Raw genomic sequence first — 25052 nt, forward strand, 5'->3', positions numbered from 1 at the left:
ATTCTTGCTTTAAATTCTCTGTCTGTAAGTATAACACAGTGACCTCTGTCTTGTGATAGATTTAAGCTGAAAACATTTCATATGAAGAAGGGAAGCTCTTTTTATTGTCTTGCTTTTAAAGACAGGATAGAAGGCTTATTTTTGGTATTCTGAGTTTAGGCTGTTCTCCTTCAAACATGTTGGCCTTTTGAAACAAGATGGAAAGTGGTCCCTTCAAGCCTTTCTAAGTTTAGAGGGAAATTGAATCAGATTCATTTTGAATTGAGATGAGCTGTCATCATGAGTCAGGGTATATCCCACAGTTTTGGTAAGGCTTATTGGTGATACAGGCACATCACTTGTAACCCTTCAACCCCATTGTTGTTGCTCAATTTCATGCTTTTTCTCTTAATATACTGTGTTTTTGTAAGGCAGCTGTTACTCAGTACTGTAGATTTTTTCCAGAACTATTTATTTGAAGGAAAAAGACACTAATGTGAAGGGAAAAGACCCAATAGTTTCCTGATTTCTCTTGGTCTGCCTGCATATGTTTGTGAAGATGTGTGTGGAGCACACAAAAATTCCAGAAGAAAACAGGAAATGTCTCGGTAGTTTCCGGACCAGCTTTTGACTTATGGTCTTGATCCCATTAGGGGCTGTTGATATGCCTCTGGGGCATGTGCCAATTTATTGATTATGCTAATAAGTTGCACCTCCATCAAGGCATATGTGCTTCTGATTTGAAAGTAATTTCTGTTGGAGGTTGTTTTGTTTCTGTGTTTTCACAATTGATGTATTATTCCATAGAAAAAAATCCCCCTTTCTGGAAAAAGACTATATTTTTGGCAAGCAAAAAGTTCTCTGTGTCTGAGCAGGTACCTCATATGATTCAATCAAGTTAGATCACAGGTTTAACTACTCTGCCAAACAGAGTCAGCTTTTTGCTTTTAGGAAGCTGTTTCTTGGGGTTTTTGTGACCTAAAGGAATGCTTAGCTGGAGGAAGCACTTCTGTGATAGTGGGACATTTATTGTTTCCTAATAAAAGCAGCTAACATGTACCACTCCCAAAGGTTTTTTCTCTTTTGGGTTTTTTCCCCAGTTCTCACTCTTAAGGAAGGTCTCTCATGATAAACAAAGCAGCTATTCACCCATCATTTTCCTTCCCAAAAGACCAAACAGCTGCCCACTTTCCTAGCAGGGAATAAGAAATCCTTTTTTTTTTTTTCCAGTAGGTCCCTGAGGTCAGAATGACAGAGGAAAAGATTAGTTGGCTTGCATTGTAAGCTGTGTGTAAGACGAAAACATTGTAGTATAAAATACTGTGGCTGCTTCTGTTAAAATGTGCAATGTTCTATTGGGCTTTTGTAATAGTAGTGAGTTTCCATACGATGGAGCTCTCCAGCTTGCCGATATTGATTTCATTTATTTTTTAAACTCAGGACTTCAGTCTTCAAATGAAATGTTACTGAGTAGGTGGGAAAAATGTGGAGCATTGTCAGTGTTTGTATGCTTTTTCTTTTGAGTAGAACTGAAAGGTAGAAATACTTTTGCTGAAAAGTTGAAAATATAATCATTCTTTGTTTAAGCAAGCTGCCAACTTTCTGCAAAAATAGTAACATTAATTAAAAGCCTGTTATTCATTTAAAAGAGCAACAGGAAGAACATTTTCTGCCAATTTATGAAAGATTAGATTATGAAATATTAGATTATAAAATATTAGATGGATATCCTTCCAGCCTGAAGTCCTCTCTTTATCCCTAGCACAAGCTCACTGTTGATCCAAAGGAACCATTTCCCCAGTGAGAAGGTAGGTCAGGTTTCATACCCTTTTAGTCCAAGGTCATTCTTCTGACCACAAGGTCCCTACTGTGAAAGAGCTTTTTAAATTATGGGCAATTGATCATTGTGATGTGAGCAAATTCAAGCAAATGCATACGATAAAATACCAGATACAATCAAGCACCTTCTAATTAAACAACCTTCAGAGGGGAACAGCTTTAAGGCACTACTGAACTGAGTTGGATATGATCTGGTGACCTAAAGGTGAAAGGCTTTTAGCCCCTAAACTCCAGGCATTGATTTCTAATTCTCTTGTGAAATCAATCCCATGACATAGATATATTGAGTCACCTTATGGCTGCCCTGACTCCCCTGACCTCTGTCCTCTCTATAATGTATGGAAGAATATTTAATGCAGCTTGTTTATGAAACAAGCTGTCCCCTTTATCAGCTGCTGCCTCAGGCCATGGCATGTGAACAGGGCATTCAGAGAAAGGAGGATGATGAAATGTTTGGGTTCTTCGTGTTACTCAATCTGCTACATAAAGTGCTATGAGCAAGGTTGGTGGAGCCCTGCAATGAGTACTGATTGAACAGCATTTTATTGCACTGGAATTCTAAGATCATGCTGCGTTCTGTCTGTGATGTCAGGGCTGAGCTGTGTTAACGAAGCAATGGCTGTCATCAAAGAGAGTGTCGGTCAGCATGAATGGGATGAAAAACGGTGTTGGAAGGAGCTTGCAAGGAAGGACTCTTAGTCTGACTCTGGGAAGCTTGAGGTGAAAGATGATAATTTGACTTAAAAGGAAAGTTAAAAATAAACTTCTAAAATGTTCTTCGAGGACTTTTCAAAACAAGGAGACAATATAAATCTGTTTAATCCTTACAAGGCCTCACCTGTATGCTATATGTAGTATAAACTAATTTTCCAGTAGACCTCACAGAGTTAAAAACAGGTGATTAGGGAAAAAGGGTATTTCAGGTAGAAGTTATTGCTAAATCTGGTTTAGGCAGATGATGATTTACAAAAGTTACCAATAATGACTGATCTAAAGTCCACATGAGAAGATTTTATGCCCACTGCCCAACTTCTGTTGAAGAAATATTCCTACCTGTGGCTTTGGCAAGTTGCTGGACACTCCTAGCAAAATGATAAAACCTAAAAGGTGTACAAGTACTTGTATTTTACTTTTGGAAATGGACCCCTCATGCTTGTATTTGAAAACACGTAAGGGCTTGTAAGGAGCAACCAGGCAAAAATTGCAGTGCTGCTGGTCATGCTCAGTGTGCTGACAAATGTATGGGAAATTTTCATTTACTAGCAGAAGCATTTTTCATGATTTCTTAAATCTGCATAAAATGCATGCAAACTCCATGGCTTTTTTCACATCCGTTCTAATTTTATTTCCTTTTGTTGTTGCTTTTATTGCAGCTACTGAAAGCTCTGTGATGTTAGACAGATGCTTTTGTGCTGACTGATATAACACAGAGGATTCTGCAGAGTCATGACTTGTCCTGTTTTTATGAGTCATAATGACCTTTATGATCCTACCGACCAGGATCAGAGAGATAATAGGCAGCTTTCAATTGTTGTTAGCCACTTGTTCCCTTGGATACCAGACCAATTTCCACATGAACTTACTTAGGTTTTTAATAAATTCTTCTGAGCCATTTGAAAACTATGAAAGTGCTCAGGTTGTAAACCAAGCAACAGGTGTTTACAAAGCATTATAGTTCAGGGCTTCTATTTTACAGAAGGAAAAAGGTATTGGCCAGTAATTTGAAAACTTAATTTTTCGAAATAAGTGATTGAAATAATCATTTTCATAAATGGTTCTTAATTTTATCTACCATATTATTGATCCTTTGCTCCAGTTATTTATTTTCAATGTTATTGTCCATATGTTATGTGAAATGTATTATTTCCTTTGTTTTTGCCATTTTCACATTCACTGAATACACCCTTTCCATTTCAATTCCTGTGATGACACATAAAAACGTTCATTAGATATGATTAAAATAAAAGAAAACTTCATGCTTCAGGTCATGTGTAGGGAAGAGAGAGAAAATTTCAATGGGGCAGATTATCTTCTAATTGCACACTATAGGATTTCTTTGTAGATAATAACTATTTTCAGACAGTTACGTTAGTCTGATGCAAGATGAAAATTTCTTAGGAAATACTTTGGAAAATGGACAAAAAAAGTTGTTTAAGAATCAAAAGGCAGATAGTCAGCTGTGCAAGGAATGCCCTTTATTTACAGTGATAATGACATCACCACCACAAGCCCCTCTTTGGGGCTCAAACTGTGTATGTATCTCAGAGTGAGAGGAAATGGCAATATCCCTGGAAATGCCCCATCAACCCGGAGTACAATAAGATTCTTTAATGTGCAAGGACTATGTCTATGTGATGTCTATAAACCTGCAGACACTCTTTGTTTCCGTAATCATAAATAGTTTAAACTGCTGTGAAGTGCTGACACAGTCCAGCCATAATTTCAGAAAGCTACTTTAAATTAATAGCCCAGGAAGGCTTTAGTATTTTTTCCTCTTTAAAAAAGCATCTGTAGTAGGAACTTGGTACTTAAATATACTTAGATCTAATTAAATATAATAGATTAAATATACTTAATTTCTTGAGACAATTTCTTGAGACTTAATTGCATGTTTAATTTCAATGAAAGAGAAGTGAAGCATGTACTTTCTGTGGTGTTGAGTAGGGCTGGGGTTAAGCATGTGATTCAGTGCTCTGTAGCGGGAAACTTCTTGGTTTAATGTTTCACAGGTAGGTAATAAATAGGAATTGATCTTTTTTTCTGGTGGGAGAAAATGAATTTTCTCCTATTTTAATTGTTCTGTAAATGTGAGGCTCTGTTTCTGCAATCTGGTAGCCAAAGTGCAATACAGTGGACTTGGTGTAATATTTTTTTTGAGGAAAATGTTAATAAAAAGTTCACCTTGTGAAAAAAAAATAAATACAGCTTTTCTCCAGGAAAGAGTTGTGTTTGGATGTTGTTAATAGTGACCCACCTATCTCACTGGATTTTATGTGTTGTTTGTTTTATCAGGCTTCTCCGGCAATTGTGTTGGCTGTGGCAAGAAGGGTTTCTGCTACTTTACAGAATTCTCAAATCACATTAATCTTAAACTGACCACTCAGCCCAAGAAACAGAAACACTTAAAGTATTATCTGGTCAGGAATGCACAGGGAGCTCTGACCAAAGGATCTGTAATCTGCTGGAAAGGGGCAGGTAAGATAATGAATCCGTCTTCCTCGAGCTCTGGTTTTCATCATCCAACTTAGCTACCACAGGGACTGGCGTCTGTGTAAAACCTAAGACAGATCACTTGAAAGAAAGACTCTTTAAAGCTAGGTGATTACTAGAGCAGCTGTGAAAACCAATTGACTGACCTAGTGTAAGGATGTCATGTCTGAAGACATCAGTTCCTCCCTTACAAGTGCTGCAGCCTCTAAGTAATTCATGTGTGAAATTATCAAATCAAATATGCAGAGAAAAAGCAAATGCTGCTGTTGTCAGGGGATAAGAAGTTTGTTTTTTGTTAAGAGTTCAGAGGCCGGCGATCTTCATCCAGCACCTGCTCAAGCGCGTTGTTCCAAGTGCCAGAAAGTTCGGGCCTCTCGGGAAGCACCTCAAGTGAGCCCCTGCCAGCAGCAAACCCAAGTGCTCCGGCTGGGACTCAGCAAACAGGTACCACTTAGCAGGAAATCACGCTGGGTTTCCACCTACTGTTACTCTTCTATGCATGCGTATTTGTGTCTACTTGTGTGAATGGAAAGACAAACAAATAAGCACGCTACCACATAAAATAAAACAAGTGGAATAGATTTAGAGATGCATTATGAATAACGAAAACAATCATAGGTAGGTTTCTCGCTATCCATTTCTTCCCCTCAGGTTTATGTATAAAAGGTTAGCAAACAATAAAATAGGTGTTCTGCAGCTTGTGCATAGCTAAGGCAAACCAAAATTTTTTAAAAGCCATTATTGTAAAAGTTGCTGAGAAGAGGTATTACATTCCTCCAGCTGTTGCTTGTCTGGTCACAGATTAAAAATGTTGCAGGAACCAGTGCCGTTTCAGTTTTTTCTTCTGATCCAGTCTGTGTTATGTTATGACCAGAATCCTCTTTACTGCAGGCATTATATGGGTATCTGCTTAAAAGCTTCCGATTTTTGTCTTCTGCTGAGAAAAGTGGCTTTAACATTAAAAAACAAACTAATGATCAATATCTGTAACTTTTTTGGTATTAAAAATTCTTTCTGACACATTTACTTTTCCATTAGCTTGACATAAATGAAAGGTGATGGATGATAGAGGCTAGAGTGATCTCTCTGAGCTTCTTCATCATTAAAACAGCCCTTTAGTGTCTTGTGACTGTTACAGAGATTCACACAGCAGAACTGAGGCACATCTGTTGGTGGGTGTATTCTCTTTGTGAGATAGAAGCCTGTTAAATAGTTGTGATCTGGAATACTGGTACCCCAACAGAACAAATCATTAATCTGTTTATAATAGCAGATTGGTGCTTTTTTTTTTTTGTCAGAGGTTACATATATAAAAATTAATTAATCACAAGCATATTAGGGTTGAGAAAACCTCTCCTTTTAATGTAGCATAGTTATAAAGAAGCTTGGAAAGAAGATGTCAAATTAGAATAGAGACTTAGGAGATTTTTAGTAAATTTTAAACAACCTTTCTCATTCTTAGCTGGTTCTTGAGTAAACTTCATGTAAGAGCTAGGGTCCAACTGCAAAGAAGCTAAAGGATCTCACACATGTATTTAATTGCAGAATCAGATTTTGCCCAGGCATGTAACTGGGAGTCAGACACCAATAGTCTGGTATGAGATCAGAAGTGGGTTTGTTATATTCAGCATTGCATTCACTCTGAGCAGATCCTGATGGCTCCATTAAAGCAAATGATCAAGTGATCAGTTTATTATATCAACTGGAGATCTTGACCTAGAAATGCTTAATGTAAATACTTTGTTTTTTTCTTGCCAGCTGCAGCCATAGATCACATCCCTTCAACAGCAACGTTCAGCTCAGCAGTTTATAATGGCAAGGAATTGCCTAAACAACAGTTGGTGAAAAATAACCTGTCTGCTCTGACAAGACCTTCAGTGTTAGGTATTTGTATGGATTTGTTGTTTAATAACCCTAAACTCTATATTCCATGGGTATAATAGAAGCATTGAACAAATGATATCATGATTGTAATATCCTGTATGAATAGAAATTACTATTCCCTTCCAAGTCCTTTCTGACATAACACTTTTTTTCTGTGTTCATTTTCAGAAAAAAAAAATCGTTTCTATGTTTTCAGCCATAGCTTTGTTACAGTTCAGATTATTAATTGGAAGTTTTTTGTTATATTTACATTTCAGATGGATTACTTTCACATATCAACATACCTGCAGGAAAGAGTACGGCATTTTCAAATTAAAAAAACCCTCTTGGTGTTGCTCTATCTTGTGACTTTTGTCACGACATTATGCCAGGAAACTAAATGAAAAAATGAGTAGAACAAATGTCTAAATACTGCCCTCGCGTGGTAAAAGCTTAAAGGACAAAGTAATCTGAAAACCTGTATGTAAGGTTCTTCTGCAAGTGAACAATCTTATTCTAGATCTGAAGACTTCAGGTTTATTTTTAATTTTAACATCTGTTGCAAAATTAAAACCCCCCTTTTTAGAAAAAGATTCTTACTCTGTCTTGAATTTCATGTGGGACTAACCATTCTGCCAGGAGATACAGCCCTGCCAGCGTGAAGTAGTGTTATGACCTCTGCATAGTCATATCCAGAAATAAAAATAGCTCAATCCTGCAAGATGCTGTGCAATTCCTGGAGGACTGTTGACTCTCAATAATTAGAAATACTTGATGTTAGTGGTAGCTCATCATCCTAGGAGTTTGCAGGAGTGCACAAGAAGATTCAAGAAATTAATGAAAGAAAATTCAAGAAATTAATCATCATGAGCTCCTAGAAAAACTGTGAGAAAGTTATTTTTTTACAGACAAAGGTTTTGGAGCTACATGTGGATAGGAGGAAAGTGCAGAAGTAATTTGCTAAGAGTTAATGTGCAACAACATAAAACCAAAGATGGTAACCAGCAAGAAGTAGCAAAAATCCTGTAAATGGGAACATTGTTATAGAGAACTCAGATCTTTATTATTACCCCAAAACCTTTGAGAATTTTATTTTGCAATAAGTTACATGAGACACTATGTCATGTGTTAAGAAATAAAAGGAGCAAAATGCCCACAAAATATTAACACTTACAAGCATTCTTCGTACACCTCATTCTTACTACTTTATTCTTAGTACAGAGTAAATATTGGTATAAAATAAGGGAAGTCTACCTAGATAATTAAGAATTCTCTGCATCAGTGAGTTCCCAGAAATTTGAGCAGGCCATAGCAAAATAAAATAAAAACCATAAAAAATTATTATATTCCTGGAGCTGACCCTGTCTACCACAGTAGTTAACGCACACATTCAATCTATCAAAACATGTTGAATTACCATGCACAAAGCTGAATACATTTTATTCTAATACTTTTCTGACATATTTCTGTTATTCAGGCACTTTAACAAATTCAGGGCCTCCAAAAAAGCGCCATAAAGGTTGGTCACCAGAATCTCCCTCATCTACTGAAACTTGGAACTTACAGCTCAACCCACAGGCTCCAAACAGAATTAAAAATGGTGAGCTATAACCAAGGTAATGATAGTGTTTGTTTCATTATTCAGAAAATAATGGAGGAAAATGGACTATATTTTAAAGATGCATCCAGATTCGCACTAGTTTTGAAAGGTGTTTGATATATACATGCTCACCTACATTTAAGTGCTTCCTTGATTTATTTTGAGGCTCTGAGCTTAACTCTCATTAGGATCCAGTCATTGACTCATTAATAAATCCCACAAGATGTCTGTGTCCATCTTTAGACACTGAAACACCTTTGGGATATTAAAATTAGTGTCATAGCTCTGGTCAAGGTACTGTCCATTGTTTCAATTATTTATCACAGTGTTCTTGGCACTTGGATTTTATAGTCTAGATACAGACTATAGTGACATGCAGGGAAATACACCCACTTTCCCAGAAACGTTTTCTGTTAATGTGCTATTGTTTACATTAAAATTACTGTAAAGAAGTTACGATTGAGCAAACGTTGAATCTTATTTTTTTCTTTCTTGCTATAGCATGAGAACCTGTCTAGATGCAGTGAAACTAAATAAATCATACAGAACACATAAATCATAACTATTGGTGCATCACATGAGTCTCTGTATTCTTGCATTCATACCTGGAACTGTTTGTTTATAAACATTTCAAAACCTTTAGATGCATGTGTGATGTTCAAGGTTGCAGCAATATAATTAGTCCCCCAAGAAAGTTAGCGTAATATAGTATGGGTTGTAGTAACAGCTCATGAAATGTGTGATGTAACCATAAAAATCATTTAATACTGATACTAAATGTGGGTATGAGATGATGTTGAATAACTTTTCTTTGAGGAAATCATTATTAGACCTGACTCCAGTGACAATATGTCTAAAATCTTAGATGGAGGAAGCCTGTCATCTTTACAACATTCTGCTTTGGTGGGGCCAGCCTCATCTCCAATGGTGGGCTCAGGAGAACCGGTCTCAGTTCCTGACAACTTACTGAAAATCTGTAAAGCAAAGCCAGTTATTTTTAAAGGTAAAAACCCCAACTCCCCAGCAAAACCTTTTATCTTTCTTGTAAGAGATGTAAAGACACGTCCTACTGCTAAACACTGCTAAAGCTGCCAATTTTAAAAGGTTTACTCTTAAAAATGTTTAATGCATACATGGGAGATTATGAAATTAATGTGATGTGTACAAACATTGTTTCTTTTGTAGGTCATGGAAACTTCCCATATCTTTGTGGGAATATTAATGATGTGATAGTGAGTCCTTTGTTGTACACCTGTTACAGAAATTCACAGTCTTTATCCAGAGCATATGAACAATATGGCACCTCCCCAATACAGCCTATTTCAGAGGAAATGCAGCTCTTACTGACTGTCTACTACCTTGTGCAACTAGGTAAGATTATTTTACATACAGATAGACTGCAATGAATATATTACATGCCAGCAAATTAGAAAGGGAATATTAGGGCAGGACAATCTTAGGATATGTTATACTGGACAATGTCATTCGTGGTAATGAAACAAAACTAAATAATTAGTTGTTGAAGACCAGACAGATTGAAATATAATCATACAAAGTTCATTTTCTCCTATAATCTGGGACCTCAGCAACTAAAAATAAAAAAAAAAAAGGAAAAGAGTTGTAATTCACTGCTCTTGCATACAGTCTGTAGTATTATGCTGAGACAAGCAGACTCAACCTCTTAAATATTCCTAATTACTGATACTCAGGTTCCAATTAGGGCAGCTTTACTTGAGTATCACAAAGGCACTTAAAAATGAAAACTTTGGTTCATGTCTGCTAACAGCAATAGAATCATGCATGCATAAATCTGAAACATGATCATCTCTAAAAAAGTACATATTTTGAAAAAAAAAGTTTTTAACTCAACAGTTTTGTTTAATTGTTTCATAATACTTTCCTCTTAATTTTTTTTAGCCTCAGACCAGGTCCCTTTGATTGAGGATTTGGAACAAATATTCATGCGTTCATGGCGGGAATCACACCTGTCTGAAATCCGTCAGTACCAGCAGGCTATTCCCCAGACCTTTCCACAGGTGCCCAGCCAGATTGCACCAGTGACTTCAGCTCAGCTTCCCTGGCTGGCGGGCCTCGCAGCCAGCTCCTGTAACGATAGTGTCCATATCATTGAGTGCAGCTACTCTCTGGCTGAAGGGCTTTCAGAAATGTTTAAGCTGCTCATTGAAGGAAAATTAACAAAGACAAACTATGTGGTGATCATATGTGCCAGCAGAAATCGAGCCATTGATTCCTGCATTGTGATAACAGGTAAGATCCCAAGGGTGTATCTCCAGGCAAAAGAGAGTAATTCAATGCTATGAGGACTTTGGTTGGAGTTTCAATAAGCTGCCTCAGAAAGCAGAGGTTAGACCAACAAGTAACGGGTTTTGATGAACCCAAGTTGGTGCTGCACAGTTGGGTCTCTCCCAGCAAATCACATTCTGCCCGTTACCCGTTTTCTCACCAAGTCATCCCAGCCAACACTACTACAAACAAATAACAACTAGTTACAGTACACACAGTTCATAAAGCTCTCCTGCTCTGTGTGACTGGGATACTACTGTGAGCAGAGGACTGAACATTTTCTTAGCTTCTAAAAGATGATCTTTCAATGTCATTCCCTTTGACAACCTGTTGAGGGCTATGCTGATAATTAAATATATTATTTGAATAGCCATTCAAAGATTCATTATGAGTGTAAGATAATTGGCAATTCCTTTGACTATTTATATGGTCTTTTTATATACTGTATCAACAAATATTTCCCAAATGCAAAGAATTATAAAACATGAATCTATCTTACAGGTGTCTGGTGCATACATGTATAGGAGAGAGAAAAGACTCATCTCTGCCATTTTTATGTGTGTGATATTCATTTAGCTGGGTAGTATTTTTATTATGACTTAGAACATTTTTGACTTTAGTTTGAAGTGCTTTCAAAATTACTTTTTTGTCTTTTAGGAAAGTATCAGGCAAGAGTTCTGTCTGAGAGCATGCTCACTCCTTCAGACTACCAAAAAGAAGTTAACTATCAGCTGGTCACAGGGAAGGTGGAAACTCTGGGGTCCTTCTTTAGCACACTCTGCCCAGGTACCTAACAGGTTATAAAGAGGCATGTTTCCAAGTCCCTAAAACTTTTAAGTCAGAGAAAATAGCTGTGCTTGTTACCTTTCCAGAAGCAAGATATTATTAGAAATATATAAAAAATGCAGGACAAAGTTGTGAAAGTACATTTGAATTGAAATTCCTCCTAAAAGTGTCAGTTTCTAAACTCCCTCAGTTTCATAAAAACATGCCAGCAAATAGCTGAGCATGTTATTCTTAGCTATGTAAATCCATCCATATACTATGCAAGTCCATACGCATATGAATGTGTAAATTCTTTTGCCCTAAGCACAGAATTCATTTAGACCATAATAGAACAGGGTTATTTTATCAAAGGTAGGATTTGCCTTTTCAGCTTACCATACTGTGAACTTGATCATGACGCATGGGAAAGAGAGGCAAAATGCAGGGAGCCAGGGTTACTGGATCGTTTTTTAACTGAGTAGACAGATGATTACTACAGGCAGGATTATCTGGGGCTAGATCCAGCCACACGGGAAGTTAAATCGTATCACAAAACTAGAGCAAATGCAGCATATTTGTCAGTGTTAATGGGATGTCACAGTCCCCTTTGCCATTCACGTCACGTCAGTAAATCCGTACTTGGATCACAAGAACCCTTCTGGATGTGTCATGACATTTTGAATGGTCACTTAAGAGAAAATAATTTTCCTTGAACCATCATGTAGTTATGTTAATGTTTCTGCTCTTAGTATCTTCAAAGTATGGTTCTTAAAATCACTTTTGATATTGCTATTGTTTGAGCAGAACAAGTAAATGAGCATCCTAAAAATAGTTGCCATCTATATCCACTGGATTGCACTTCATGGAGCAGACCCTGCCTTTCTGAGCTCAGTGCAGACATATTCAAACAGCTTTTCAACGGCTGAGAAAATACTAAATACTCAGGACAGGCATATTGTATTCTCTGCATAGCTTTCACCTGTAAGCAGGGCCCCTGCTGAATAGAATAGGATATATTTGAGATATGCATAGTTCAATAAAACATACCTTGCTTGCTTCAGCATTGCATGTAGCTACAGAACTCATATTTCTCTTTCAGCTTTATAGGGAATTATTTTTCTTTCTGTCTTTTAAAGATGTTAAAGATTTAAAAATATTTATCAGATTTTCCAAAGCTTCTTGTAATCCTTAAATGAACAGTATAACTCCAGGGTGTGAACAAAAACTAAGCCAGTTTCATGTCTCTGTTGTTGCTGATTTGCATCAGGGCCTTGAGGCTAGTTTTCTACCATCCTTCGTAAATGCCCTAGTCAGTGGTCTGCAGAGTTGGTCTGTCATTCCCTGGCCTGATTTGCATTTTGTTAGTGATATGCTGTAAAAACAGATGCAATAGAATATAATGAGAGGGTTCTTGTATAACACAGCCAATAAGCCAAGGGCAGGATAACTAGCTAGCATATATAAAGCTCTTTAAGATCTACAAAAACAAAATCAGTAAGAAATGCAGCTCTTATTAACATGGATGTTTATTCCACTGTCCCTTCAATTTGATAGAGGGTGACATTGATCTTTTGCTGGAGAAATTTTATCAGGAAAACCAAGGGCACATCTCTTCATCACTTTCTGCTTCAGTGAATAAACCAACAGCACTGAATGGAACTGGCACAGCTGCGTGTACAAGTAAGTAAGGAAGATTTTCTGAAGAGGTAACAGAGTAGAGTACTTGAGACCAGGTCTCTGAGTGTGCAGTTAGAGCCATCTGGGCAGAGTCCTAGGCTCTGGAAGGCAAAGGTTCTGAGGCAAACACCAACTCATGTCTTGCAATATTCAGATTTACACTGATGGATGCTCTGCTTCATTCCGCTGAGTATTGTAGTCTTTGAAGCTCTAAATCTTACTTTTGTGGTACCAGAATGCTATTGCACAAGTTCACTTTCAGCTCTCAGACATTTAAGAGGTTTATAGGACCAAAATGCCCAAATGCAGAAACATTTCTTTACATATGCCATATAGATTTTCATGAACTGGAACTCCTGTTCATAAACAAACTGCCTTAAAGACTAGATCAGTCGTTCTTTGCCAGACTCTAACATTTTGTGTTAGATTAGACTTTGGGCATATATCTAAACAGAATTTCGCCTTTTTCCAGGTTATGAGATTGAACGACATCAGATTCGTCCATTCCAGCTAGCAGTGGCTCAGAAATTGCTGTCTCATATTTGCTCAATTGCTGACTCCAGCACTCAAAATCTTGATTTGGGTTCCTTCGAGAAAATTGATTTCTTGATTTGTGTTCCACCCTCCGAAGTGACTTATCAGCAGACTTTGTTTCATCTCTGGCACTCAGGTGCTCATTAGTTAGATTTGTTTTAGATTTACAGGACATTGTTAAATGCATTTGTATCTGGAAATACTGACATTGGTTCCATTTCTTTAGGTATTTTATTAGAACTTGGATTAGAAAAGGAACATCTTACAAAGCAGAGGGTGGAACAGTATGTTATGAAACTAGATGCAGAGGCCCAGATTAAATTCAAAGTCTTCTTACAAAACTCTATGCAGAATCCACATACACTGTTTGTCCTAATTCATGATCATGCACACTGGGATCTAATGAGGTAAGAAAACTGTAACTTGTTTTTAGAGAAATTATTATTGTTTGCATTAGCTCTCAAGATCAGCTTTCTGATTTATCCCTTCCTTCATCTTTGTTTGCATCTTTCTGTTAACTCTATCTTCCCATGCATTGAATAAACGTATTTTCTTTTAAGGTCCTTCATTACTTATTCTTATCCTGCTTATTACATTATGCCTCAGTGGAATATTTCAGCTTTTCTTGCTCACCATTCTTATCTTCTTTCAGCCACAGCCATTGTTTTTTTGGCTGGTTGTCATTTGTTCAAAGGAAGGCTTCCTGTGAAAGTACGCAGAGCTCATTATCCTCTGTCAGTGTCCTCTGGGCTGTAAAACATTCAAAACCCCTCCACAGTGAGTAGAAAACTAGTGAGCCAACACTGCTGCTTATTTTTTAACCGATTGGAAATTTTCCAGTACAATGTTTTTTCTATCCAGAATCACTGATTTGTAAGAATTGAAAGCTTCTGTGGATACATAATAATGTCAGGTAGCTTTCTCAGGGAGGCAGGGAGGTTTCTGTCCAATGTTTACCAAGTTCCCCATCAACTCACTTGCATAACTCATCGGTTCCCTCACAGAGCCCTGTTTCCTTGGCTTCTCAACAATCTGCCTGCTGAGAAGTTGGGCTGCTTTTGCTTTCTGGCTCCTGAAGCACTGAGGAGCTTGGAGAACATACTGAATTCCAGAAACACGAACATATTCCAACTTTGGGAGCACGGTAGTGTTTCTGAAGCCAAAAAATATGGAATCTTGCCTGTGAATGAAATGACAAGGTCTTGCCTTTCCCACTGGTTGAGAATGATGATTTTCACCAAAACTTTATTTTTGCATGTGGGGGTTTCCTGTTCATCTTGTCTGTATCTTCGGAATTTACATGACCTATTACAGCTGTCACAGTCTTTAAGGCATTTATTCATATAACAACCTTGAGTGGTAGGGAAGTACCTCTATTGCTGCTTAACTCTGATTTTTTTTCCTCTTATCTAATAAAGATATGTAAGTGAAAAATATTTAAGTGACTACTCTGCGCAGCAAGATTCATGCCACCTAACTGAAGTCAGTTACATGAGGTGCCTAAAACAGGAGTGTGATTGCCTGGGATTGCCCACATAGTCACAACAGAGACACGGGCATTCCTGAGGGCTGACTTAGATCATGGGTGGGCACAACCAATTCCTGGAGTTACTTATCTCTCTCTGCTGGTAACAGAAGGAGCTTGTAGTGACTAGGTTTGTAACTTAGTCACTGCAGGTAAATGCCAAAAATTAAATAGCATGAATTTGGACTTAAGTTTTACACCAGAGCAAGGAATTACTGTGGATGTTCCATGATGCTGGAATTTGCTCTAAAAACAACTGTTCTTCCCTTTCATAATAGCTCTATCACAGGTAGTTTCCCTCTGTTTTTCTGTCATACTGACTCACTGTCTGTCATTTTCTATCTTGCTTTTTTTTTGTAGATAAGAACTATATTTTCTTAAGGGCAGCACTAACAATCTGATCAAAGTTACTACAGGACTATGTGTCTATTGGTAACTGCCAAAACACCAGCTTCCTTTCATCCTTTCTCTCTCGTATTCTGGTAGCTGTAAGGGACTGGTAATTTGCTAGCTAGGGAGCTTATCAGACTCGCAGAAATTTTCAGCTGCAGTGAAATAATTTGTGTTTCTTTCCCCATCCTTCTATGCAACAAAAGCAGGGCAAAGAATAGAGTCCTAAGTTCCTTGTACATGTTTAACTTTGATTTCACATCCAGGTTAAAGCTATTCTACTGATACAAATGTTCCCTTGTGCTGATCACTTCGGAGAGTTTTGGGTTTCTTTTTTGCAGTGCTATGCATAGCCTTTATCCTCAAACAGAGCTGTCTACAGGACTTGTTGATAGACTGTTGAACTGCAGGGAGGTGAAAGAGGCACCAAATATTGTGACCCTCCATGTGACTTCCTTCCCCTACGCGCTGCAGACACAGCATACTCATATCAGCCCTTACAATGAGATCCACTGGCCTTCTTCATACAGCAACGTAAGATGGATACTTTGAGGTGCTTCTGTGAGCTTTTCATAAGATATTTTATATTCACATACTTGGTGAAACTGTGGAGGCCCCATGATTTTTGCAAACAAGAATGAAGTTTGCATGGCGTCTTTTTCATGTTCAGTCTGTGGCAAGTTCTTTTTCCCTTTGCTTATGCTCTCATTTCTTACTTTTTTTCTTTATTCCTTTTATATCTTCTATAAACTGTAGTAGCTCTGCTAAAAATCTTTGAGTTAAATAAATGGAAACCATCTGAAAAGCTCTCTCTAGTGCAATACTGCATAAAAATATGTACATACATGGATTTTCTTCATATGTGTGCATATTTATTCCATACATAGCTGTTCTGTGTGTCTATATGTATATGTGGGGAGAAAGAAAGAGAGAAACAAGAAAAAATTAGGTCAAACTTCTGTTCTCAAAAAAAAATCTGTTTCTTTCTCTCCTTGTTTTATCATGTCTAAGTAGATGTATGCTTATTAGAGACTGTGATTGCAAATATATCAGATACCAACGGTTAATCAACTGTAAATAAATAATTGATAGACTTTACCTTTATATTTTTATTGCTTCATCTGCTTTAGGGTGTAGATTTATACCATGAAAACAGGAAATACTTTGGACTGTCAGAATTCATTGAGTCTACCCTCTCTGGACATAGTATTCCACTGCTTCGGTACGACAGCTCTTTTGAAGCAATGGTCATGGCTTTGGGAAAGAGGTATGGTACCCTCCTTTGTTTAACACAGGAAATTTAGGAGGTGTGTTCTAGTGACTCGAGCTACTAGCTAGAAGACTAGTTCTTTTTTTTTCCTTGCTCTCCCACCAATCAGCAGTGTATGCAAGGGCATTTCATTCGCACTTATTTTCTCTTTCCATCTTTTTTGTATATATTTGGCCTGTAATCTAATCAGTCTAGGCTGCCACTTACTATGAATATGCACACTGTTTAGACCAATTTAGAGTATGTTTTTGCTGTGAGCAATAGCTACTTCTATATTATAATTCACATTGTATCATCAGGCAATTTCACGTGTGTTATTACTTTTGTCCAATGTTATCACTTGCTGACCCTGGCTGATTTTGATGTATAGAATTTGTGTATACTGCACTTGGGCCACAGAGAGAACTAGACATATCACTGTGGTTTGTACTCTTAAATCAGCAATAAAAACTTCAGAGCATCATCAGAGCTTGAAAATACATGATCAGTTTTCCTTGGTCCCTGTGGATCAAGTCTAGAATCACTGCAAAAGATTAGGGACACATTATGTGCATGCGTGCAGCTGTGGATGAACTCTTTGGGATCTGTAAGAATGAGACAGGACAAGTAAAATCTTGTGAATTTGTATTGCTAACTGGGAGACTGGGCACATCCACACTTAACTGCTGGGGCTTGCTACAGGGTGCTTTGGAGCTCTGATCACACATATCAAGCACTTTTCTGAGCACGCCATAGTTCCTCTTTTTGGTGTGCACCTGAGTTTCATTTCTGTGAAAAACAGAGCACAGGAAGCTATTGCATACCCATGTCTCTCCCTTTCATAGACTGGGGATTGAGACAGGGCGTAGCTGGTCTTGGGAACTTGCAGTGCTCATTGGATGCTGCCTATGTATTCAGTCCTCGTGGGAACAAGAGTAAGTTGGTTCAGGGCTCCAGCAAGAAAACAAAAGGAACATTCCACCCCCCGTCCTGCCCCTTAAGAATAGCACATAATGAAAATACTATTCTCATTGATAAGATAATATAATTTTGATTGATATTACTGAGTGCCTTAGCAAATATTCTGTGATAAATTTTGTAACAGCAGTAAAGTCTTGGTAAGTTAAAGTGATGTAACCTTACTGGACTACTCGCTTAGTAAATCTTTACTAAGAAATGGAGAGACAACATCAGTTCTGATTGTGAAATGATGCCTTGCAAAGACTATCCAACTGCAGTTTGGTGAGATTCTGTTGTACAGTAGATATGAAGGGTTCTTTGCAGGAGAAAATCCTGAGTTTCCTATATTTGGTAAAAATTAGCTTTTTAACTTTAGCGTTTTATACTTCACTATTTAATTCACCATTTATTTCAGGTTCCCCAGATTACACAGTGCAGTGATAAGGACTTTTGTCCTCATACAACATTACTCTGCAGCTATGATGGCAGTGTGTGGTCTTTCTCAGATGAAGAATTACACCTCAGTTGAAACTCTGGAAATCACTCAAAACCTAATAAACTCTTCAAGACAGTGTCCTAGTGGTCATGGCCTCATGGTAGTGTTGAGAATTCCATGTACTCCGCTGGCTGCAGTGGCATATGAACGTCTGTATACTGTAAGGGAAAGGCTAGCCCTTGAAGATAACTTTGAAATAATCTTGGGAAATCCTAATTCTGGAATCACAATAGGGAAGCACTTTGTGGAGCAACTAAAGGTAACTTGCAGAATGACATATACTGGGAAGCTTCATTAGAAGGGTAGGTGGGGAGACTTTACTGGTGAGAGTTATGGTCATGAGCTGAAGTGCAGATCTTACGAGGAAAAATAAAAACTCCCATAAGGAGCATGACTTTTATCTTTTACTGGCTGTGACACCTCTACTGTCCTACCTCTGGTTACTACTCAGAGGAGTACTAATATGGCTAGAACTTGACTTCCAGCAGCAACCCTCCCAAACAGTTGAACTGCTTTTATCTACAAGGACCATCAGCAATGAGGAAAAAAGCCAAATAAAATTGTCACAGTTTTAGCAGAATTTTCTCACAAAATCATCATAATGCAAAAAGATTTTAATCAGTTACCAGTTGAGAGTTACATTATTCTTGGCACCAGCAGGTGGCATAAAGGCACCAAATCAGTGACGCTAGTTACGGGTCCTAGAGCACCCCAGTATTCACAGCTCAGGACTTTATGCTTTCTGGACCATGTGTTGGTTTATGGATTAATTTACATCCTTTAGATCCAGAGTCATGGGTCATCTGTTTAACAAAAGTCTCTGATACTGCTTTGCTTTTCATAAAATTACCATCATCTGATCACCAAAGCAAAAATGTATTTACATTCTAGGACGGTGTGACATATATATGGCACACTCTGTACTGTGTCTGATTCAATACATGTTAGGCGAAGTCATTTGAGATCCAGGGCCTAATGCTGATCTCATTCCACTATAAATTAGGCATAACTTATTCTGAAAAATCAGTGTTAGTTCTGAATCACATCCTCGTTATCTTCTCTGACATGCGTAATAGTGGTACATATATGAATGTCAGAGGCTGAGTTGTACTGTTGGTCCTACTGCGTACTCCTTATCTGTAGATTAGTCTTACAGCAAAAAGGACTGACTGGTGTGAGTAAAGCAGTATAGCCTCATGCTAAACTGTCAAACAATAGATCTAGTTATCAAACTTCTCTTGAAGTTAGGAGGAAAACTGATAGTTTTGGGGGAGAGCAGGAGACTTCAGAGGGTAGCAAGCGAGGACAGTGGTATGTGTGTGCTGAACACTTCCAGCTTTCCCCTATTCCTCTAAGGTGAATAAGTCTTGTTGCTAGATAATTTTCTGCCTTGGACTCAGACATCCATAAATTGCCACAAGAAGCAACCCTCTGTACTCTTCTCTCCCCCAAAGCTCCTGCTCAGCTTTACTGTCCATTGCACCATATCCACTCTACCTGTCTATGCCCTGGCCTCGGTGCTATGCAGCTGGGAAGCTGGGAGGCTTTTCAGACTGGAACATACTGTCCCAAACTCCTCACACTTCCAGCAGGCAGATTGCTACCTGTAGTGCTCTAGGAACTGTGCAGTCTACCTATGTTGTGGCTTCCCTTGGTGGAACATCCATTCACTGTACAAATTGATTCATATAATGGATGATAAAAGTATGTATTTCTGTATTTTTATTTTTATTTCTGTATTTTTATTTGTGCCATGTAGATACGTCCAACAGTGTTTCTTACCTTACATAGGTCTGGCAGAAAATTGAAGATGTAGATTGGAGGCCACAGACCTATTTGGAATTAGAAGGTTTGCCTTGTATATTGATATTTAGTGGTATGGATCCACAAGGGGAGTCTTTGCCACGGTAAGAAGATCCGGGATTTTCTCAGTGGCAGTTTTTTATCCAATGCTTACCAAATGGCTAAAGATTAACTGTGTCATTACTTGTGGGAGAAGAAAACAGATTTCAGTGTCCAGATGTTTCTTTTCCATTTTCTGGCAGTTTTTGTATCATAAATACAAACCCCATATTATTAATAATAACCTCCTGTTTATAGCAAGACATAAATAGCTCAGAAAATATTATGAGAGTTGTCCCAGTTTAGAGGAAAGAATAAGGGTATGTAAAAAAAAAAGTATAGCTACTTTAGATACCTTAGGGTAGCTGAGAGGTCTACATGATGCTGACATATGTGCTACAGGATGTGTGGAGAGATCAGTGCCTTCTGGAATGGCAGCTGGAAGCCAGACAGGATGCCCTGGGGCACTACATGCTTTTGTATGTTCAAACGAATCCCATTCTATGTGTTAGGCTTAGCACCCAAATGATTCTTTTTCTTATGCTGATGCTAATGTTCAGTGCACTAGATTAAGTTGCATAATTGGATTAAGAAAAGTGAATGCACCACAGTGGTAAAGTTATTAAGCACAAAAGATATACTGTATTCTATCTCATTTGTAGTTTATGCAGATAATGAAAAATTCCCCTTTGACTGTGTTTGTAAAAGAAATAAGGGAGTAGATTACAGTGAATTTTCTTACTAGCCCCTCTTGTTTTTCTCCAGATCACTGAGATACTGTGACCTACGTTTAATAAATTCATCTTCTTTGGTAAGGACAACCTTGGAGCAAGAACTTGGTTTGGCAGCATACTTTGTGAGCTCAGAAATTCACACAGAGAAAGCAGTTGTGAATGATGCATTAGAAAGTGACCCAGAGAAACTAAGCAGCACTGATAATGAAGATGAAGAAATAGCGACAGAAGGTATTACTAGTAGTGATGATAAAAGAAGCTGTAAAATGATTGAGTTGTATTAGAAAAAGCAGGATTCTATGGATACCTACTCGGTGAGGGTTTCTGGAGTTAGACTTACTGAGTGAGCTCTGATCCTCAGTTTTGCTTCATCTCATTGAACCTGTGTTTTCTCACCCTCCCTGCCCAGGGACTGCTGCTGCTGCAGCATTTTAATCTCTTGCAGTCCTGCCGCTGCAGGACTGTGCTCTCTCTCTGTTTCTTGGCTCCCTTTTTTCTCCTCCCTCCTTTGCCCTGTGTGTTCTGGCAGCTGCAAAGTGGAGCTTGAGTGGGTACATCCAGTGATGCTCACTGTTGGGAGTGCTGTGCTGTGTTGCCCTCCTCGCAGCAGGGAAGTATATGCTTTGCCATCAGGGAAGCAGTGACCTGCTCCCCTCCCTTACAGCAGAGGCAACTCCACCTCAGCTGTCCCTGAATGATGCTACCAAACCTATGCTTAAGACAATGATGAAGATACCTCCCAAGGAAACTGTATATAGTACAGCTGAGTAGTCTCTAGTTTGTAAGGTACTAAATAGTATCACTAGAAAATATATCTGAACATAGTAACTTCTGAGTAGTCCTTGAAAATGTCCATGAATTCAAATTGACAGTGTAGAGTTGGTGAGTTTATAACTTCTTTAGAGAGCAAGTAAGAACATATAAATGTGTAAACAAACAACAATAATTTACCCAGGAACTGTTGGGGGTTTTGAGTAATAGTTGATGGGTGTTATCAGTTATCATTAAGTTCTTTACATTTTTCTTTTCTGTCTATTGTGCCTTGTAACTGCGGAGAACAAGGGATTTTTATCCCCATAGGTTGTTTAAATCTCAAACTGCTTGCCTTCATTTCCTTTTCTATAATATGAAGAGGAAGAGAGCTGGTTACTGTTCACCTATTAAGTTCTTACTCATTGATAATAAGGATAGCAGCACAAAAAAATACATACTTTAATCTAATATGTACTTTTCATAGAGGAATGAAATACCTGAGGTCATACTCAGAGTGTCTACTTTAGATGTGATGAGTACTTCTGTCCATTTAGTTGAAGTACGCCAAGATTGTACGTGATCTGAGTCAAATGGGCACCTAAGTTGTTAGGTGACTAAATTGTAAGGCTGCTTTCCTAGTCCGTGAAGTACGGTATGCTCCTCCAGAGTCCAATTCATAACTCCTGAGATAGACTTACAGTCTAAGTTTTCTGCTGGCAGTGCTTATGTCTCTGTTTATCATGGTAAAAGTGTACAGAAACAAGCATTTTAACTGAGAAACCTAAGCAAAGAACCTCACGTGAATGTCCTTGGTGGCCATCCAAATATGGATTTTCATCAACAAAAGCTGAGGTATAATCTGTCCATAAAGCTGTAATGCACGCAGTAGGAGGTAATTTCATAACATACTGACAAAATAGAGCTTGTTGCCTTTTGGTTTCCCTGACACTGGATTAGCGAGGAAAGTAACACATGGGTAGAAAGAGAAAACATGGCTGAGACATGCCTAGAAGTTACCAGCTCCTGCCTGCAGCATTGATTTTGTGAAGCTATTGCAGCTCCAGCATAGTTAGATTAGACCATAGGCTGATCCCATATTGCGTGGTAGAAACAGATACTCTCCATACTGAGTCAGAATAAGGACAAAACCCACACAAACTCTTGTGTACTTTTCCCTACTTTGACAAAGTAGCTGTGCCTTCTTAAAGGCTTACTTAATTTGTATTTTGTTTTTGTTTTACCTTAATACCATTCATGAAACAGGTTCTACTTCAGAAAAGAGAAGTCCAATGAAAAGAGAAAGATCTCGTTCCCATGACTCTGCATCTTCTTCTCTCTCTTCAAAAGCTTCCAGTAAGACCTTGAGATCATCTCTATTAAGTTACATTTAGGACATAAAAGGACCTTTTATTCAGCTTATTAGATAAATAACAAAAGACACAAATCACTAAGGTTTTGGTAAGGCCTATCTTAATGGGATCACTAAAGATAACTTTAAAAAAAATAAGAATCAGACTTCTGAAATATAAGAAATAAGGTATTTTCTTGGTTGAAAAATGATCATAGGGTGGGGTGCCTAAATCAGGCACTTCAATATGTGCCGCTGAGGTATGAATCCTCAGTTAGTGCTGTGATGGCTGAGTGTGTTCACTGAAGCTATGACAATTTATGAAAAAGAAAACATGCTTCACATTTTTAAAAAATCTTTTGAAAATCTGTAAGAGAAAAAGCATGCTCGTTCTCATTGGTATTTTTACCTTTTTGATTTTGCTCTGTTTGAAAGCTCTTTTGGAGGTGGATAATTTTTTAAAACTTCAGTTTCTTTTTAATCTGCATACTGATGTAGAAAGCACGAGGCAATGTTGAGAACTACTACAGCTCTTTTGTCTGATAAATTTCTTTGCGTGCTTTTTACGCAGATAATATTAAGAGGAGAGTTGAATAAAAGTGGGCAATATAAATTGTACCATAACTTCCTAGAAGTCGCAATCTCATGCAGCTTTTTAAAACATGTTGTTTTTTTGTCAGTGACAGTAAATTCTTTTTGATCTGATCATAGTTTTCAACATGGTGACATGCATATTTGGCCCATGTTTTCTTTTCTACAGGCACAGTGGTGGTTACAAAAGGAAAAAAAGCTTGGAAACATTTGTATAAACTTCATCAACACTTTAATATTCAAAATGGTTTTTTCTTCTTTAAAGTTGGGCTGCTCATCAGTTCCACAGTGTCCATGTGCCTCCCTGTGTCTTTGTGGTCTCAACTTGCCTGTGGTTAAATAAATCTTTTTTCCTTTCTTTTTTTTTTCTGTGCTCTTGGATACTAGTATTTTGAGGGATGTCACAGTGGTTTTACTCAAAACCATTCATACTGCTGGCGATATTTTTGTATATATTGCTAATGTCCTTTGCTGACTACTTTAGATTAATATGTAGTTAGAGTATATCTTACTATTTCTTGAGACCAAGAGAAATTACGAACTTGTATTAGTTCAAAATGTGGGGTTTTTTTTTGTGAACCAAGACTGTTGTTTTCACCATGAGAGGAAAGCTGTTTTTATCTATGCTCGGCTTCAGACAGATATTCCTAGGACCATGTGAGGAACGATTCCTCAACCAGTTCTCAGTCTACTCTGAAGACTGCGAAGTATTTGCACCTCCTCTTTGGAATTCACTAAGTGTTAAAGATGCTCAGAAACACTTAAAATGAGGTCTTAAACTTTAAAGAAATCTTAATATTTAGAATATATAAGGTAAAAATATATCACTTCCAGAAAATCAGCAATAAGCTGTGGGGTATACCTACCTGACGTATTCAAGGCCAACATTCATGTGTTCAGTATGTGCTCTGAGCTGACCAAAAGCTGTACGAATGCATTAATGCATCATGTAGCACCAGAGACTTGAGAGACAGGTTTTATTGTATCAGACTAAGTGCTACAGTGACGCAGACACGAGTGTCAGATCAGATCTGACGCAGAAGACTGTTTCTAGATGTCAGTCCATGTAGACATTTCTATAGTCTGATAGGGTAATAGCCTGTGAATACTTATTTTCTTACACTCTTTTAAATGATGGTTTCAGTAGTTTTGTATTTCTCTTGAGTGATGAAAGTACCTGATGAACACCTTAAGCAAGGAATGGATGAAGGAAGTAGAGGACAGGACAATCACTGACAGCTTTCCTATGCACTTCAGTACTTTAAAAGCCACTTTCTGCATTGAGATAAATGCTCCAAACTAGTCCCGTTATGACTTCCTGTGCGAGAAAGGTGAAGAACAGGATTGGGATTGCAGTGTTTGATGGATACTCTAAATGATTGGGTTTTTGTTT

General features: G+C 37.9%; 1 protein-coding gene across 2 annotated transcripts in view; it reads left to right on the plus strand.

Moving 5' to 3' along the window:
* GREB1 (growth regulating estrogen receptor binding 1) overlaps window positions 1-25052 on the plus strand; it is a 60238-nt gene that overhangs the window by 11286 nt on the left and 23900 nt on the right. For both annotated transcript variants that reach the window (XM_068405136.1, XM_068405144.1), the window contains exons 4-20: window positions 4831-5013; window positions 5329-5472; window positions 6787-6912; window positions 8369-8491; window positions 9357-9494; window positions 9677-9862; window positions 10409-10759; window positions 11453-11581; window positions 13115-13240; window positions 13710-13907; window positions 13998-14178; window positions 16028-16220; window positions 16817-16953; window positions 18311-18650; window positions 20183-20298; window positions 20999-21198; window positions 22984-23073. In XM_068405136.1, coding sequence (XP_068261237.1) covers window positions 4831-5013; window positions 5329-5472; window positions 6787-6912; window positions 8369-8491; window positions 9357-9494; window positions 9677-9862; window positions 10409-10759; window positions 11453-11581; window positions 13115-13240; window positions 13710-13907; window positions 13998-14178; window positions 16028-16220; window positions 16817-16953; window positions 18311-18650; window positions 20183-20298; window positions 20999-21198; window positions 22984-23073 — 2961 coding nt within the window. The remainder of the gene's footprint in view (window positions 1-4830; window positions 5014-5328; window positions 5473-6786; window positions 6913-8368; window positions 8492-9356; window positions 9495-9676; window positions 9863-10408; window positions 10760-11452; window positions 11582-13114; window positions 13241-13709; window positions 13908-13997; window positions 14179-16027; window positions 16221-16816; window positions 16954-18310; window positions 18651-20182; window positions 20299-20998; window positions 21199-22983; window positions 23074-25052) is intronic.

Source organism: Nyctibius grandis, chromosome 1, assembly GCF_013368605.1.
Source record: "Nyctibius grandis isolate bNycGra1 chromosome 1, bNycGra1.pri, whole genome shotgun sequence".
Lineage (NCBI taxonomy): Eukaryota > Metazoa > Chordata > Aves > Nyctibiiformes > Nyctibiidae > Nyctibius > Nyctibius grandis.